Raw genomic sequence first — 17,558 nt, forward strand, 5'->3', positions numbered from 1 at the left:
ATTGCGTATATTATGAAGTAGTAGTAATTATCTAGTGGATTCTTTCAGTGACTGTATATGTAGAAGGCATATAAAGAAAACCTATAAACCTTAGAAAATTCAGTTCTGTTCTAACATTAATTTGCTCAGACTCTGTTTCCAAATAATAAGCTATACTGTAGAAATAAAAGAAAATCAAATTAATATGGAAGTTTCCCATTTCTAGACAGAAAATATTACAGTCTCAAAAATTAGTGAAATGATACAAACTACCTACTCTTAATGGAGCATAATATGGCAATTTTATATAGTCTATTAGGGCTGCAGTATTTTTTAAGTTTCAACTGAGAGCTATCCCAGAATTCAGTAGATTAGTTAGTTCAAAAAACTGAAAGTAGAGGGGCACCTGGCTGGCTTTAGTTGGTGGAGTGTGTGACTCTTGATCTCAGGGATGTGAGTTAAGCCTCATGCTGGGTATAGAGAATACTTAAAAATAATTAAAAGTAGAAAATAATGCTTTTGTGAGTACTACATGAAAACTTGAAATGTGTCAGTATTTGAAGTAATATTTCATTTAATAGATTTAACTCTGTCTTTTGTTTTGGGTTCTGTTAGGCAACTTTAGCAAGTATAGATGCTGAACTTCAGAAACTTAAGGAAATGACCAACCATCAGAAAAAACGAGCAGCTGAGATGATGGCATCTTTACTAAAAGACCTTGCAGAAATAGGAATTGCTGTAGGAAATAATGATGTAAAGGTAAGTATAATAACTAAGTATTAAGCATTTAGGCATAGTTATTTGTACATAACTCATATTTCTGTTTACTACTGATTTTCTACAAAGTTCTTTTTCGTGCCCATTATGTCCTGCACAACAGCAACATATAGTAAATAGTAGTATGTGAGGAAAGACAAAGAATAAGGGACACTCAGAAGGAATGTTCAGTAAGTAGCATTTATTTGGATCGCATGTGTAAAGATTTCACATTTAGGAATTATACTAATAAATTGTAGTACATGAAAGTATGTCACTGGGACAACGGTGAAGATTAGCTCAGGGAGTAAACTCATAAGTGAATTGGCCTATGGTTTTAAATGTTTTAAAAGATGAACATGCTTATTAATTTTTTTAAATTTTATTATAAAAAATATCAAACATCTTAACAGTAGCGAGAAGAGTACTGTAAACCTCAGAATTATTATCAGAATTATGCCACATCTATTTTACTTATGCCTTTTTTCTGATCATCTTTTTTTAGGGTGCTAACATTGGTTATGTTAGCACTAGGCATGTGGTAAAAAAAAAAAAAGAAAAAAGTTTAGTGACCCAGTTTTAAAACTTAGACCATAAAAGCAAACTAAGACTCTTAACTGCAAGCACATGCACATAATATGAAAGATTTGTATGTTGCAGTAGGTATTAGTTTGGACTTTATCTTCTTGATTAAAGCTTAATCTTGTAACAGAGAACAAACTAGGATGGATAGTGACAGCCTATAAAGAATAAGAAGCCTAGTTTAACAAGAACTTGAATGAGTAAGTTTACAATGTGTAGCACACATTCCATCTCAGTTGTTACTCAGATTTGCTGTTTGTTGATGGAGGCAAGGATTCATTCTCCTCATCATTGTTTAACGTTGGCTCACACCATAGAAACAAAGGGAAAATGTTATTGTTAAATATTGGATGACTTGACTTGTTCTCTTCAACTCACTTCTGTTTTCATTCTGCCTGCCCTTTTTAGGGTGAAATAATGTGAGAGCTGTGTGGAAATCTTTTGGGATGGAAGAGTAAATTTACTTCATATCACTAAAACTAGAATGGTGTCCAAAATTTGCTTTGTAGATTGGCAGCTTCTTTTTAGAAAAATCACTCCATTTTGTGTTCAACTAATCTTAAATGAAAAGATGGTAAAGATCGGGAAAATAAGAGTAGAAATTTTGGCTTATGTTCAGTGGCAAGAGCCAGTGATAGAACACTGGTTCCCTTACTCCTAGACTGCTTTTATCACCATACCACTATGGCATTTTAAAAATAAGTCAGCCTTGCAAATCGGTTCTTTTTTTTTCTTTAAGTGTATGGATTCTCAATATTTTTGTCACTTGTACGTAATTCTTTTCCTCTTGACATCATCAGAAAGTACTGCTTGTGTTTTTTATGTTATAGTTTACTTTTTGCGTTGTACAATTTTATGGATTTTGACAATACATAATACAGATCCACCGCTACAGTATAATAATGTAGATTACCTAACAAATCCCTTGTGCTTTTTACCCTATTCATGCCTTGGCCCTGAACCCCTAGCAGTTAGTGATCTTTTCACTATGTGTGTGCTTTTTTGCCTTTTCCAAAATATCATGTAGTTGGTATTAGACAGTAGATGTCCTTTTCAAACTGGCTTTTTCTTAGCCATGTGCATTTAAGATTCTTCCATGTCATTTTGTGTCATGATAGCTCATTTCTTATATATCAAATCTTCCACTGTATAGATGTACTAGTTTATCCATTCATCTATTGAGGACAGCCATCTTGGTTAACTTCTAGTCTTCGGCAGTTATACATAAAGCTGCTAGAGACTCATGTGCAAGTTTTTCTGTGGACATAATTTTTCGATTCAGTTGGGTAAAAATACCTAGGAGCATGATTGCTAGATCATAAGTTAAGATAGTGTTAGCTTTGTTAGACCCTTAAGGTAGCTATAGCATTTTGTATTCTAACCAGCAATGAGTGAGAGCTCTTGTTACTTCACACCCTCACAAATACTGGTGTCATCAGTTTTTTGGTTTGAGCTCTATAGTGTTACCTTGTTTTAATTTGCATTTGGTTTGTTTTCTTACCTTGAGTTCTTTGTATATTTTGTCTAACAGTCCTTTATCAGATATGTGTTTTGCAAGTTATTTCTCCAAATATGGCTTTATTTTTTCATTCTATTTAACAGTGACTTTTGCAGAGCATAAGTTTTTAACTTTAACGAAGTTCAACTTGCAAGTCTTTTCTTTTAGGATTGTGTTTTTTGGTATTGTATCTAAAAACTCCTCTCCAAACCCAGGGTCACCTAGATTTTCTTCTATGTTCTGGAGGTTTTTTGGTTTTATATTTACATTTAGGTCTATGATCCATTTGGAATTAATTTTTCTGGAAGATACAAGGTCTGTCCAACTTCAATGGGTAGTTTTTCTAGGACCACGTCTTGAAAATCTATCTCCAGGTTACCTGAGTGACTCAGTCAGTTAAGCATCTGACTCTTAACTTGGGCTCAGGTCATGATCTCATGGTCTGGACTTGCAGGCTCTGCACTGAGTGTAGAGCCTGCTTAAGATTCTCTTTCCCTCTCCCTCCTCACCCCCCCTCCCCCATCGTGTGTGTGCGCATTTATTCTTTTGCTTTCTCACTCTTGATCTCAAAAAAAAAAAAAAAAACCTCCATTAAATTGCCTTGGCCCCTTTGTTAGAGATCTGTTGACTGTATTTGTGAGTGTCTATTCCTGGGCTCTCTTCTGTTTCAGTTACCTGTCCTTTTGTCAATACCACACCATCTTGATTACTGTAGCTTTATAGTAAGTCTTAAAGTTGGGTGTCAGTTCTCTGACTTGTTCTTTAGTGTTATGTTGGCAAGTCAAGGTCTTTTGCCTTCCCATTTAAACTTTAGAGTTGATAGCCATAAAGTAACTTGGAAGAATTTTGATAAAGATGATATTAAATCTATAGATCAGGTTGGGAAGAATGGACATTTTCAGTCTTTCTGCCCATGAATATAGACTATCTCCCATTTATTTAGCTCTTCACTGATTTCTTTTGTCCTGTTGATGTTGTATTATTTTATCACATGTATGCCTAAGTAATTCAAGTTCCCTTGTTCATTGCTGGTATATAGGAAAGTGACTTTGGTATGTTAATCATATATTCTAAAATGTTACTATGATAGTTTATTTTGAGGGGTTTTTTTTTTGACAATCATATCATCTGCGAATAAAGAGAGTCTTAATTTCTTCCTTTTCAAGCTCCACTTAATTTTTACACTGAATATTGTACTGGAATTTTGTAATGAAACTTAAGGAATGTACAGTTACCACAGTTGTTCTTTCGTGAGCTTGAAAGTCATCCTTCCCCTGTCACCTGAACATCAGTATTTGTAAAGTTTTAAGTTGGGCTTACATATGATTAGGAATGAAGAGGAGGAAATCCAAAAATTGAAAGAAGCAAGTGTCATCAGTTTTGTTTTTAGGTTGCATTTATTTTTCTCTTGTAAGCATGTGTTAACATTAAGTTTTAGAAAATAAGGCAAGGGGCGCCTGGGAAGCTCAGCTGGTTGTGTCTGACTTTGGCTCAGGTTATGATCTCACAGTCTTGGGCTCCAGCCCTGCATCAGTCTCTGTGCTGACAGCTCAGAGCCTGGAGCTGCTTTGGATTCTGTGTCTTCCTCTTTCTTTGTCCCTCTCCTGCTCACACTCTGTCTCTCTCTTCCTCTCTCTCTATCTCAAAAATGAATAAACATTAAAAAAATTTTTTTAAATAAAATAAGGCCACCTGGGTGGCCCAGTCGGTTAAGTGTCTGACTTTGGCTCAGGTCATGTTCTCCCAGTTTGTGGGTTTAAGCCCTGCATTGTGCTCTGTGCTGACAGCTCAGAGCCTGGAGCCTGTTTTCAGATTTTGTGTCTCCCTCTCTCTCTGCCTCTTCCTCTGAGGCTCGTTCTCTCTCTCTCTCTCTCTCTCTCTCTCAAAAACAAATAAACATTACAAAAATTAAAAAATTATATTGGAAGGGAAAAATTAAGCTCTTTATTAAAAATAATATTAAATGAAAGAAAAACTGTACTTCTATGAATATTGGATAATATTTATTTATTAAAAGATTTTGGAGTCTTAATTTTGTAAGCACAAACTGCACATTTTTGTTTTTAATTTTTTTTCTGACAGCAACCCGAGGGAACTGGCATGATAGATGAAGAGTTCACTGTTGCAAGGCTTTACATTAGCAAAATGAAATCAGAAGTAAAAACAATGGTAAAACGCTGCAAACAGTTAGAAAGCACACAAACTGAGAGCAACAAAAAAATGGAAGAAAATGAAAAGGAGTTAGCAGCGTGCCAACTTCGTATCTCTCAAGTATGTATTATTATAGAACAAAATTTAAGGAAAATGACCTTCTGTAGGTAATTTTGGTTAACAATGAAAAGAGTAATACAAGTAGTTTTTCCTAGGTTCACTGCAGTATTAACAGCATGAGTGAATTTAACTGGGTTATTTACTAACATGTAGAGACATTTATTAGAAAGATGTAACTGATTTGACTGCTGAAGAATTTTAGGGTAGACAAAACTGCAGGACCAGTTTTCTAGCTTTGGGAACTGAATAGATGAGGTCCTTCACCAAGATAGAAGTTATATCAAAAGGGAGAGAGTAATGTTGGATGGAGATAATAGTAAGAATATTATCTCATATGTCAGCTTTGAGTGCCTTAATGTGCAAGTGTTAGAAGTTATACAGGTGACCATTTCAGTGATTAAATTTTTTATCATTGCAATATATATTTAGAGATATAAATATCTCTAATAAGCTTGCTTTCAGTTATCCTTATCTACAAAATGTGTAAGATTTTTTTTTGCACTTCATTCATACCAGTATATTTTTCCCAAAAGCATGAAGCCAAAATCAAATCATTGACTGAATATCTTCAAAATGTGGAGCAAAAGAAAAGACAGCTAGAGGAATCTGTTGATTCCCTCGGTGAGGAACTAGTCCAACTTCGTGCACAAGGTATTAGCTTTCTGTGTTTTATGAGTTCTTGTCTATATTATTCCCTTAGTATAATTGTAGTAAACTTATATTCAAACTGATAGAAAATAGTAGGAATATGAATAACTTGCAATAGGAAACAAGTAATACATTTTAATGTGGCTTTGACACATATTTTTTTCAAAATTGTGTTTGGATATGAAAAGGGCCAATCTAGGAATTTCCCACAAAGTTATGAGGTTGTGTGTGTGTGTGTGGTTGTGTGTGTGTGTGTGTGTGTGTATGAGGTTGTGTATGTATGTGTGTGTATGTGTGTATATCTTAACATAGGGGATGTAGTGGAAAGCTCTCTCATTCCCAACCATGCCCTAACCCATCTGTTCTTGGATTAGGCCAAGAAAATAAAAGAAACCATAACCATAATATCAACACAAAGGATAGAACTAAGAGTCAAAATGTTCTGAGCTACAAGGGCAAGATTCACTATATGCATTTGGATAATTTAAAGTCAAGTACTATTAAGCTGCAGATCCCTCATTAAACCTATTTGCTCCTTAATCAGAGGACTCTAGATGCCGGCAAGGATGTGGAGAAATGGGCGCCCTCCTACACTGTTGATGGGAATGTAAACTGGTGGAGCCCCTCTGGAAGACAATGTGGAGGTTCCTCAAAAAATTAACAATAGAACTCCCCTATGACCCAGCAATAGCTCTTCTAGGAATTTACCCAAGGGATACAGGAGTGCTGATGCATAGGGACACATGTACCCCAATGTTCAGAGCAGCACTGTCAACAATAGCCAAAACATGGGAAGAGCCTAAGTGTCCATCAACTGACACTTAGATGGATCAAGAAGATGTGGTTTATCTATACAATGGAATACTACATGGCAATGAGAAAGAATGAAATCTGGCTATGTATACCAACATGGATGGAACTTGAGGGTGTTATGCTGAGCGAAATAAGTGAGGCAGAGAAGGACAGATACCATATGTTTGCACGTATAGGAGGATTAGGAGAAACTTAACAGAGGAACTTAATGTAGAAGAAGAAGGGAAAAATAGTGGGGGAGAGGGAGGGAGGCAAACCGTGAGAGACTCTTGAATGCCAAGAACAAACTGAGGGCTGATGGGGGTGGGGGAGGAGGGAAAAAGGGATGATGGGCATGGAGGAGGGCACTTGTGGGGATGAGCACTGGGTGTTATATGTAAACCAACTTGACAATAAACTATTAAAAAAAACAAAACTATTTGCTCCTTGGTTTATAGGAAGAACTTTCAGGTTTATTTTTTCTCCTGTTTTCTCTCTCTACCCAAACAGAGAAAGTGCATGAAATGGAAAAAGAGCACTTAAATAAAGTTCAGACTGCAAATGAAGTTAAGGCAAGTTTGATGTAACATTGGATTGTAATGACTTTAATCCATTATTCTTAACGTTAATCTGACCTCAACATCCTTTTCCCCCAATAATTTTAGCAAGCTGTTGAACAGCAGATCCAGAGCCACAGAGAAACACATCAAAAACAAATTAGTAGTTTGAGAGATGAAGTTGAGGCAAAAGAAAAACTTATTACTGATCTTCAAGAGTAAGTATACTTTGCTTCCCATCTTCAAGAGTAAGTATACTTTGCTTCCCTCTAAGATATTAGAAGCTAACTCCGTAAGATTGCTGTGTAGCAAGCAGAAATAATAGATTACTGATGGACAGTATATCCATTTTAGAAACCTGCATTTTTCATTGATAATATCGTTTTGACTTGAAGATAAAGAATTTTTTTTTAGCTTAAGAGTGTAACTTCTGTGTTCCAGATTAATTTTTTAAAAATTAACTTCCTTGGGGCGCGTGGGTGGCTTAGTCGGTTAAGCGTCTGACTTTCGCTTAGGTCATGATCTTGCGGTTCGTGGGTTCGAGCCCCGCGTCGGGCTCTGTGCTGACTGCCAGCTCAGAGCCTGGAGCCTGTTTCCGTCTGTGACTCCCTCTCTCTCTGACCCTCCCCTGCTCACGCTGTCTCTCTTTCTCTCTCTCTCCTACATATAAATAAAACATTAAAAATTAAAAAAAAAAATTCCTTTTTAAAAATTTCTTAACAGAGAAAATCTTTATTGGAAATTGTGAGGTTTAGTAGTTTTTTTAAAGTTTTTATTTTAATTCAAGACTTTTTTTTAATAGTTGCTGTCATCTTAGTTTTTCTAGAAGAGATTTTCCCTATTTCCATAGCCATATGTGTATATAGCCTAGATTTTATAGAAATTAGAGGTCTGCAACCAGTAATGATTTGAGTAAGAACCGGAGGTGAGTAACAACAAATGACCAATTTTGACATGTGGGTCTTAATGTTAGTACCTAACTGATTTAGGGACAAGGGTTCAGGTAAATGATAACTATAGAAAGAGAGTCATGGTTTCAAATCAAAATACGAAAAATATTACATGACTGAAAGTAGTAGCCCGGTGCTCTTCCTTTCTTTTCTCCCCACTCTGGGGACAGGATAATAGGTAGTCTAGAGTATTTCAGTCATGAGATTACAGAATTAATGAATTTGATGAAAACATTTTAATGGTGCCATTCAGAAAACAATGGTATTGATACTGTGTTATCTTTTTTCCTTTTGTCAGCCAAAACCAGAAAATGATGTTAGAACAGGAACGTCTGAGAGTTGAGCATGAGAAATTGAAAGCTACAGATCAGGAAAAGAGCAGAAAACTGCATGAACTTACGTGAGTAAATGTTTTAATTCAGGTTTAAAAATAAAAACTAGAGGGGTGTCTGGGTGGTTCCATTGGTTAAGTGTCTTACTCTTGATTTCAGCTCAGGTCATGATCTCACAATTTGTAAAATTGAGCCCCACATTAGGCTGTGTGCTGAGAGCAGGAAGCCTGCTTGGGATCCTCTCTCTTTGCCCCTCCCGTGTGCATGCTCTCTCAAAATAAATTTAAAAACTTAAAAATTATAAAAACTGAAATAGAGCAGACTTGATTCTTGACTGTATCCAGTGCATACATTTTTCAGTTTGTATAGGTTAAAGGATATTTTTTTTTAAACCTCTGAGTTGGTTTAATTTATACCTTAAAACTTGCAATAATATACTGTGTATTATTGTACTTTAGCAAAAGCAAGATACTGTATTTTTCACTGATAGTCAAGATTCAGATTTCTGTGCTACCATATTAGTTGAAGATCCATTGTAAAAATATACCTTACATGACATTAAGTCATTTCAGAGATTTCAGATCTACCACAAAAATTGAATTTTCGTCAGATTTGATTTTGTATAAAAGACGATTATTGTTTTAGCCTGGCTTTTGAACGGAAGTTTTCACCATTTACATTTTTCCTAACATACTAAGAATATAATCTGTACTTATTTTTCTAGAATCTGAGCAGGTACAAATGCATGATTATAACTTTTGATATCTTGAATTTATGAAAGACGATTTTTAAGTGGAACTGCTGTTATTAGGATGACTACATATCAGGACCAGCTCAGAGTTGGTTTTATAAAACCTAGCAAATCTCCACCATCGTTTTGTGTAGAATAATTTTAATATAAAATACATAAAATGTTTGTCTTCAGTTATCTATAATCTCTAATTCCCACTTAATAAGAATTATTTTGGATTAATAGCAGTGTGTTCTCTGTGGCATATTCGAAAATATAATCCCATTCCTTATTATTTGAATTCAGGTGCATTTTATTTCATCCCTTCCATTTCTATAAGAAGGGTTTTTTTTTCTTAATAAACTATAGATTTAGAAGTAAATTATAAAGCATATAAAATTTATCTGAAAATAAAACTACAACTTTATGAAATTGAAGTTGAAAATTACGTATATTCTGTTTAGAGTCATGCAAGATAGACGAGAACAAGCGAGACAAGACTTGAAAGGTTTGGAAGAGACAGTGGTAAGAAAAACTTGAAAATAAATAAGATAGTGGGATGTTTAGTGGGTTTCCCCTTGCTTATGATTAAATTTAAAGACCAAATTCCAAAAACATTGCTGTTCTTAATTCAAGGCAAAAGAACTTCAGACTTTACACAACCTGCGTAAGCTCTTTGTTCAGGACTTGGCCACCAGAGTTAAAAAGGTAATAAAATAATGCTGAGGTGGGTATTTAAATAAGTGGTGCTTACTATGTCTAAGTATTTATATTCATAAGGAAAATAATTTCATATTGTCATAACATTTCTGTGTAGTTAAGGTTAGATTTTTTTTTTTAATCTTTAATGTTTTTGTAGTATTCATTGATCTTCTTTTCTTAGAGTGCCGAGATTGATTCTGATGACACTGGAGGCAGTGCTGCTCAAAAGCAAAAGATCTCCTTTCTTGAAAACAATCTTGAACAACTCACTAAAGTGCACAAACAGGTAATAGAGAGTGTATTTTATGGTAGCTGCAACATTAAGGAAAAAATTGCGTGTTTGTAAATTTCAGAGCACTAAGGAATTTTCATACCCTGAGCTGTTCCATTATTTTAATCAAGCAATTATATAAATAAACCATTAGCAACTTTTAGGGAAGTTAATATTTTTTAGCAACCCTTTTATCAAGAGGCCATTGAAAATGGTTATTATTATTTCTTTACTAGAATTTTAAGTCAGTTTTTCTCTTATTCATGGTAATTTAAAACTTTTTAATAAATTTTTAATGTTTATTTTTGAGAGAGATAGAGCATGAATGGGGGAGAGGGGCAAAGAGAGAGGGAGACAAAGAATCGGAAGCAGGCTCAAATCCACGAATCAGGAGATCATGACCTAAGCCAAAGTTGGATGCTTAACTGAGCCACCCAGGTGCCCCTTAAATTTTGTTTTAGTGTTTTATTACTTGCTTAGAGAGCACATGAACAGGAGAGGGGCAGAGAGAGAGAAGGAATCCAAAGCAGACTTTTCACTGTCAGTACAGAGACTGATGCAGGGCTCAAATGCACAAACAGTTGAGATCACGACCTGAGCCAAAATCAAGTGCCACTTAACTGAGCCACCTAAGCACCCCCTTGGTAATTTAAAAATCTTCAGTAGATAAGTTTTTGTAGTTAAAATACAATTGTTTTAATCTTTTGTCTTTTTACGTTTAATGCCCCAGAGTGTGAAATAAATAAAATGAGGCAGTTCAGTTTTTTTTTAAAGTTTCTTAGTGCACTCAATTGTACATCTTCGTTGCTGTAAACCTGGCGTTTGCACTAGAGTAAAGTTAAGGGAGTTTTAACCTTTTTGCTTTCAACACTTGATTTCAACACTTAACATGGTATTTAGCAGATTAGTGTCTTACTGAAGAGACCTAACACTATGTTACAACTTCCTGTCATTGCCCAGTAGGGAGAAAGAACAGTCTTTCTCTCAACCTCTCCCAGAATTAAATGAAATTATATTTTGTGAGATACATATATGGATCTCTATGCATGTATATATTCTTTGCATGTTGCTGCCTAAGTTAAATTAGATAAATGGAAAACATTAATATAAAATGTAGTTTTCTGAAGAAAAGTTATGAAAGTCATTTTGTTAAAGCTAAAATCCTTATTTGTTTACGTACCTTTAGTTGGTACGTGATAATGCAGATCTTCGCTGTGAACTTCCTAAATTGGAAAAGCGACTTAGAGCGACAGCCGAGAGGGTAAAAGCTTTGGAGTCAGCACTGAAAGAAGCCAAAGAAAATGCATCTCGTGATCGCAAACGATATCAGCAAGAAGTAGATCGTATAAAGGAAGCAGTCAGGTCAAAGAATATGGCCAGAAGAGGACATTCTGCACAAATTGGTTAGTAGAACACGTTAAAACCTTTAAACCTTGCTTGCTTTGAATGTTTTTATTTACTTGAAAGCAATCTGATTGACAGATTATGTGTTGTCAGGATCATATTTGTCTTTATTTCTAACTTACTTAAGAGTGGCATTGTTGGGAATGAAGAGGAAACTGAGGAGTACACATTCACAGGACAAGAAGATAAATAAGAACTAGACTAGCATGCAAGAATGGTCAGGGGGAGGTGAAACTATAAAGAGAGCTTTTTTTTTTTTTTTCATAATGTTTATTTTTGAGAAAGGCACAGAGTGCAAGCAGGGGAGGAGAGAGAGAGGGAGACAACCTGAAGCAGGCTTCCTGCTTTAAGCTGTCAGCACAGAGCCCGACACCAGGCTCGAGCTCATAAACCATGAGATAGTGACCTGAGCCAAAGTCAAGACACTTAACCAACTGAGCCACAGAGGCGCCTCTCTATAGAGTGCATTTTTAAAGCAAAGAGAGACTTGGAGGAGTATAAGCTTTCAGCAGTAATACTACATGTTTTAGAATAATCATTGATACAGGGATTAGGTTTTTAAAGAGTAGGATTGTATAGGTCCTGGAGAAAAGGCTGTAACTGAAAACAGGAATTCTCTGAGTAACAGAAAGGCAAAGAAAAAACACATTTGGGAATTGTTGTGAATAAAGAGAAGAAACCTAAAATATCACTACAGTCATGGGTTAAGATTTATGCTAAAGTCAGTTTTTGTTTTTCACATTAGCTAAACCTATTCGTCCCGGGCAACATCCAGCAGCTTCTCCAACTCATCCAAGTGCAATTCGTGGAGGAGGTGCATTTGTTCAGAACAGCCAGCCAGTAGCAGTTCGAGGTGGAGGAGGCAAACAAGTGTAATCTTTACATATTACCCACAGGTTTGTAGTTTATATCTGGCTTTTAGTCACAGCTCTATATGGAAATATGCAGCCATTGGTTGTTAAATACTACTTTAGATTCCCATATTTTTTTATGTACATGATTATAAAAGTAACTTGGCATGATTTCTTCTAGTCTTTTTTCACAGTTCAGATCATACTGTGTTTTCAAGTTTGTGTTCCTAACATTTTTAACTTCACATACTAGATTATTTTTAAAAGCTCTTATATTTTGTCTAATGGATATACCATGGCTTATAACTATTCCCTTTATTGGACATGTAATTAAGCATGTTAATTCTTTTTCTATATTTACTAAAAATACTAAAATTATTACATTACTTACTAACAGTTTCTGACAAATACTAAAGTCCACTAATTTGCATCTTGCTTAGTTTTACTTTGACATTGAATAAGAATGGCTCTCGGTTTGAGTAGAGAATTAGGCAACAGTCTGGAAGGATTCAAATATCCCAACAATTCATAAAATTTTTTGTCCACATAGTATAGGATTTAAAAGAGTGACATAGTGAAGAATACAGACATTGGATTGGAGTTCCATCTAGGTTTAAATCCTGATTTTTCTACCTTTAGGAACTTCAGCAACTTAACTTTTTTATATTTTCTTGTTTGACTCCTTTCACATTTCTTAAGTATGAAAATAAATTGTTTATGATCTAAAACTAATAAATTTGTAAACATAACATTTTTTCTATAATCACAATATCACACCTAACTTTTTAAACATTATCTGATACCAATTCATATTCATATTTCTCTAATTGTTATTTTTTTCCTAAGTCCTTTATAGCTGGTTTGTCTAAACCAGGGTATAATCCATGACCACTGTTTACATTTGGTTAGACCTCCTAAGTCTCTTTTAATCTAGAAAAACCCCCCCCACCCCCCTTTAATGACATTGACTTACTGAAGAGACTAGGCTAGTTCTCTTGAGCATATGCCACCTCTGGGTGTGTTTGTTTTTATGTGTAGTAAGTAGCCTTGTTCCTCTGTTCCTTGTAATGAAAGCATTTATTAAATTGGACATAAGTAAGCATTCTTAATAAGACTACCACATAAAGTAGTAATGTGTTTAATATTAATATTGTGTTACATCAGTAGATATAACAGTAGATAGTTTTCCTGCCAATTAGAGGTGCCCTGTGTTTTTCTCCATTTGGAGTAATTGTTGAGTCCCTTTGCCAGAAGAATGAAAGTCATCCTTGAGAATTCTATAAGTTAAAATGTTGTTACCTAATATAGAACAGTTGTTCAGTAGATGGAAGTTGCCTTTTCTGGAAGTGTAGGTGGGCAAAGGGATTTTCAAAGCATATGTATACATACAGATAAAAGTTTACTCTTTTTGGGTATTGTCCTCACATCAGAATTCATGTGTAAACTTTTGCACTATCACTTGTAGACAGGATAGACCATGCCTATAGTTAAATGTAACTTAAGTTTTAGCTTGAAAGTAAAATGCTGATCCCAGTGTAATGACAGCAGTTTAGCACATGAGGGAGATAGCTAACCTATCCAGATGAGGTTTGCAAGACTTGAAGTTACTGTAAAACTATAATCATTTACAGGTTTGTTTCATGGCTGAGCCAGAAGATAGCAGTTGTTATTTAAAGTCTTGCAGCAACCAGTCTTAAACCATGATTGAGGAATATACAAGTCTCATAAGTGGTAAATTGTTGAAATATTAAATAATATGTAGAGAAATTTTTAATTATTTAATTAAACATTTCGAGACACTGGATTTATTTCTGGGAAAGACAACAATGTATTAATACTGATTCTTTTAGAACCCAGTTTTACATGGCTGGTCTTCTAGTTAGCATAAGTTGAGTTTTCCTAATCCCACAGGTAAAGAGGTAGTTTAATACGAGATGCTTCCAGGTAACAGCAGTTGGAATTATTTATTTTACAGTCACTCTTTCAAGATGTGTCTCTGGTATATCCATATTCCTGTCCTCAACCCCTACTTTTTGCTTTTCTTTTACGGCTACCATGTATAAAACATTGCTAATTCATGGTCCTTGACTTAAAAATGTCATTTACGGACTCCCATTTTATTAACCATTTGTTTCCTTTTTTAAAAAATGTAATTCCTTCATTTGCTCACTCATAACTCTCTTGGGGAGAATAAAGAGCTGACCTTTTAAGCATTATACTGCTCATAAACTACCCTGCTTAGAACTTGAATAAAAGGAAAAGGAATAAAATCATTTAATATTGCCAGTCATTTTAATTTGGGCAAAAGGGGTCTAGCCGTTAACTAAAATGTTTTTAAACTATTGGTGTATTTTATGAATTTATTTCATCTTTTTCATGATTATTTGGAAACAAGTGTTATATAAATAAAAATATTTTCTCTTTTTCATCTATTTTCAGGCATTAAAAATAATTGAAGTATGAAGAGGACATAATATCAAACAGAGTCTTCAGTGACTATAACCTCTACCCCCTGGGAATTGTAGAATTATAACTTTTTTTAATGTATAAATTATACCTGGCTTGTACAGCTGTTTCCTACCCACTCTTCTTGTAAACTCTGCTGCTTCCCAACACAACTAGAGTGCAATTTTGGCGTCTTAGGAGGGAAAAAATGACAGTTTACAACTGTGGTCCTATTTATTACACAGTTTGTCTTTTGTGTCTTAAATTTAGTCTTCACTGTGCCAAGCTAACTGTACCATATAGGATTGTGCTTTTTTGTACTTTTTTTTTTGTTTGTGTTTATTTTTTAATCTGTTTAAGTTACCTAGCTGCTACTGCTTTTTGGTTTGCTTTTCTTACTAAAATGTCTTCCTTATTTAGGGAAAATGGAACACTTAGATTAAATGTCTTAAATTTTACCACTTAAAACACTACATGCCCACAAAATATATCTGGTCAGTACTGTACTTTAAAATCCCTTGAAATGATTTCAGAGTTAAAATTATTTGTATCATCTCTGAAGTTTGCTTCTGAAAACTACTGTTAGAGCACTGAAACCTTAAAACTGCATAACAAGGCATTTGAGACTGAGCAGTGCTACTTAATTCTCTTGAAATGCCTGTTGCTGAATTATCTTGGATAGAAATATTTTATAATATCAAAAGCAGTCTCACTTTAAGAAAGAGTTTGGAGACTCTTCCCAGTTCTGTAATCAACATGGCGTGATGGAATGAAAATACCCTGCTTCATTCTGGTGAGCCTACTAATTAATATAAGAATTGGACAGATACTAGTTTATCATCTTAATATAGTGAAATGAGTTAAGATACTACACGATTAAACAGCATTTAATATTGTTAGTGCTGTATCGGTTAATCTAAATTTATAGCCTGTGGAAATTGAGAAAAACTATGGAAGAACAGGACAAGTATATGATGAACTTACAAATACGTTGATTCATTTTGGTTTGAAATCCTTAGGTGTTTTTAATCTTTTACACTAAGTCATACACTATAATTTATTTCTTGTTTAGTCTAGAAATAGTAAATTGTAAGTCACTAATAATCCTCAAATTATTGTGTTGGCTATAGCCTCTAATTTTGTAATTAGTAATAAGTGTACCTGTTTTTGCCACTTCTCAGCTGATTAAACTACAAGTTTATTTTCAGAAGCTGTAAAAGTAATAGGGAAAGAGGTTTCAATATTTGCTTCATCTGTGCGTGGGGTGACTACAGCTATATTATCAGAAATTTGCAGAGAATGAGGATTTAAGGTTATTCAGTCAGTAAAGAAAGATGGAGAGTTCTGTGTTAGGATCTGGCTGGCAGAATTAACTTTTTGAAGAAGTTTTATACACAGATATTTGTATTAAATTTGGAGCCATAGTCAGAAGACTCAGATCATAATTGGCTTATTTTTCTATTTAACTATTGTAATTTCCACTTTTATAATAGTTTTGATTTAAAAGATAAATTTATTTATTTATTTTTTTAACAGTCAAAAATCCTTGCTGTTGTAGCCTGCAACCTTTAAAATGATTGTGTTGCTTTTAGGATTGATCAAAAGAAACACTCCAGAAATTGAGATGAAACCTTGGTATGCAGCAAGATTGAAGTAATACAGTTTAAAAAAAAATGCTATAGCCTATTTATGATGATAGTTTTCTAAATGGAGAAATATTTGGCTGCATTCACATAGACATTTATATTTTGTTTTCAAAAGAAAGCTTGCTTTGGCAGTACTCTTAAATGAAGCAGAATTTTTTTTTCTCTTTTATCTGAACATGGTAGTTTCATTCTTGTTGGATGTATCACGGGTATTGGTGCTGTGTAACAAACAATTGTAACTAGCATGTGGTTCAGAATACACAATGTTACGGTTTTTTAATATTGAAATGGTTCTTTTCTATTTATAATTTCAAACTTCACAAAGTGTACAAAGAAATTCATGTTAGTTTTCAGTGAACTGCTCTATTTGCTATGGTAGGTCATTAAACAGCATTTACTCTTATAAATGAAAATTTCTGATCATCTAGAACATTGACGCTTATTTCAATTTGCGGTGTCTGGTTTTTGTTGTTGCGGTTTTTTTTTTTTTTTTTTTTTTGACAATATCAACTTTCCTCTGAATGGTATTGATAAATGGTTCAGAAGAGAAACTCAGTAAAATAAAAGAATAATATTTATTCATGGTGATCAATTAAATTATTTGCCTAACTTAAGCAAACTACTGTTTGTAACTTTCAATTTGATATGAGGTGACAGAAAAGAGTCTGAATATACCTGTGGAATATGTGGGTTTATTTTCAGTGCTTGAAGATACACTCAAAGATCATTGGTTTGGGAAGACGCCATATAATTTTAAGTTAACCTGCATGCTGTAAATGTGTTTTATGTTTAAATAAAGAGGAAAATTTTTTTGAAATGTAATAACTTTCTTAAATCTTATTTGATGAAGTATTAGGTTGATTTTATATGACTAAGTGGCCTTTTGTCTTGACAGAATAGTGACCAATGTGCCATGTATATTTTGTTTCCTAATGTATTACATACTCTTTGGAAGTGGGTATTAAATATCTAGGCTGAAAACTTAAGAGCCAAAAATGAATTATCAGTCTCACTATGTTATTTTACTTTAGCTTGCCTACATGGTTCTGTTCACCTGAGCCTGATTGTTTTATTAACCTGTATAAGAAGTGTTTGTTTTTCAGTGCTTACTCAGTGGTCCTCAATGATCATTCAAGCCTAGCTG

General features: G+C 34.2%; 1 protein-coding gene across 1 annotated transcript in view; it reads left to right on the forward strand.

Annotated features, from left to right (window-relative positions):
• Window positions 1–17,414, forward strand: part of KIF5B (kinesin family member 5B) — a 48,588-nt gene extending 31,174 nt beyond the window's left edge. The window contains exons 15-26 of the mRNA XM_077771789.1: window positions 595–738; window positions 4,898–5,086; window positions 5,620–5,737; window positions 7,037–7,098; window positions 7,192–7,301; window positions 8,332–8,433; window positions 9,560–9,620; window positions 9,732–9,803; window positions 9,979–10,083; window positions 11,255–11,471; window positions 12,218–12,368; window positions 14,763–17,414. Of these exons, the coding sequence (XP_077627915.1) occupies window positions 595–738; window positions 4,898–5,086; window positions 5,620–5,737; window positions 7,037–7,098; window positions 7,192–7,301; window positions 8,332–8,433; window positions 9,560–9,620; window positions 9,732–9,803; window positions 9,979–10,083; window positions 11,255–11,471; window positions 12,218–12,348 (1,311 nt within the window). The 3' untranslated portion in view covers window positions 12,349–12,368; window positions 14,763–17,414. The remainder of the gene's footprint in view (window positions 1–594; window positions 739–4,897; window positions 5,087–5,619; window positions 5,738–7,036; window positions 7,099–7,191; window positions 7,302–8,331; window positions 8,434–9,559; window positions 9,621–9,731; window positions 9,804–9,978; window positions 10,084–11,254; window positions 11,472–12,217; window positions 12,369–14,762) is intronic.
• Window positions 17,415–17,558: the final 144 nt, after the last annotated feature.

Source organism: Crocuta crocuta, unplaced genomic scaffold (genome assembly GCF_008692635.1).
Source record: "Crocuta crocuta isolate KB4526 unplaced genomic scaffold, BGI_CrCroc_1.0 scaffold457, whole genome shotgun sequence".
Taxonomy (NCBI): domain Eukaryota; kingdom Metazoa; phylum Chordata; class Mammalia; order Carnivora; family Hyaenidae; genus Crocuta; species Crocuta crocuta.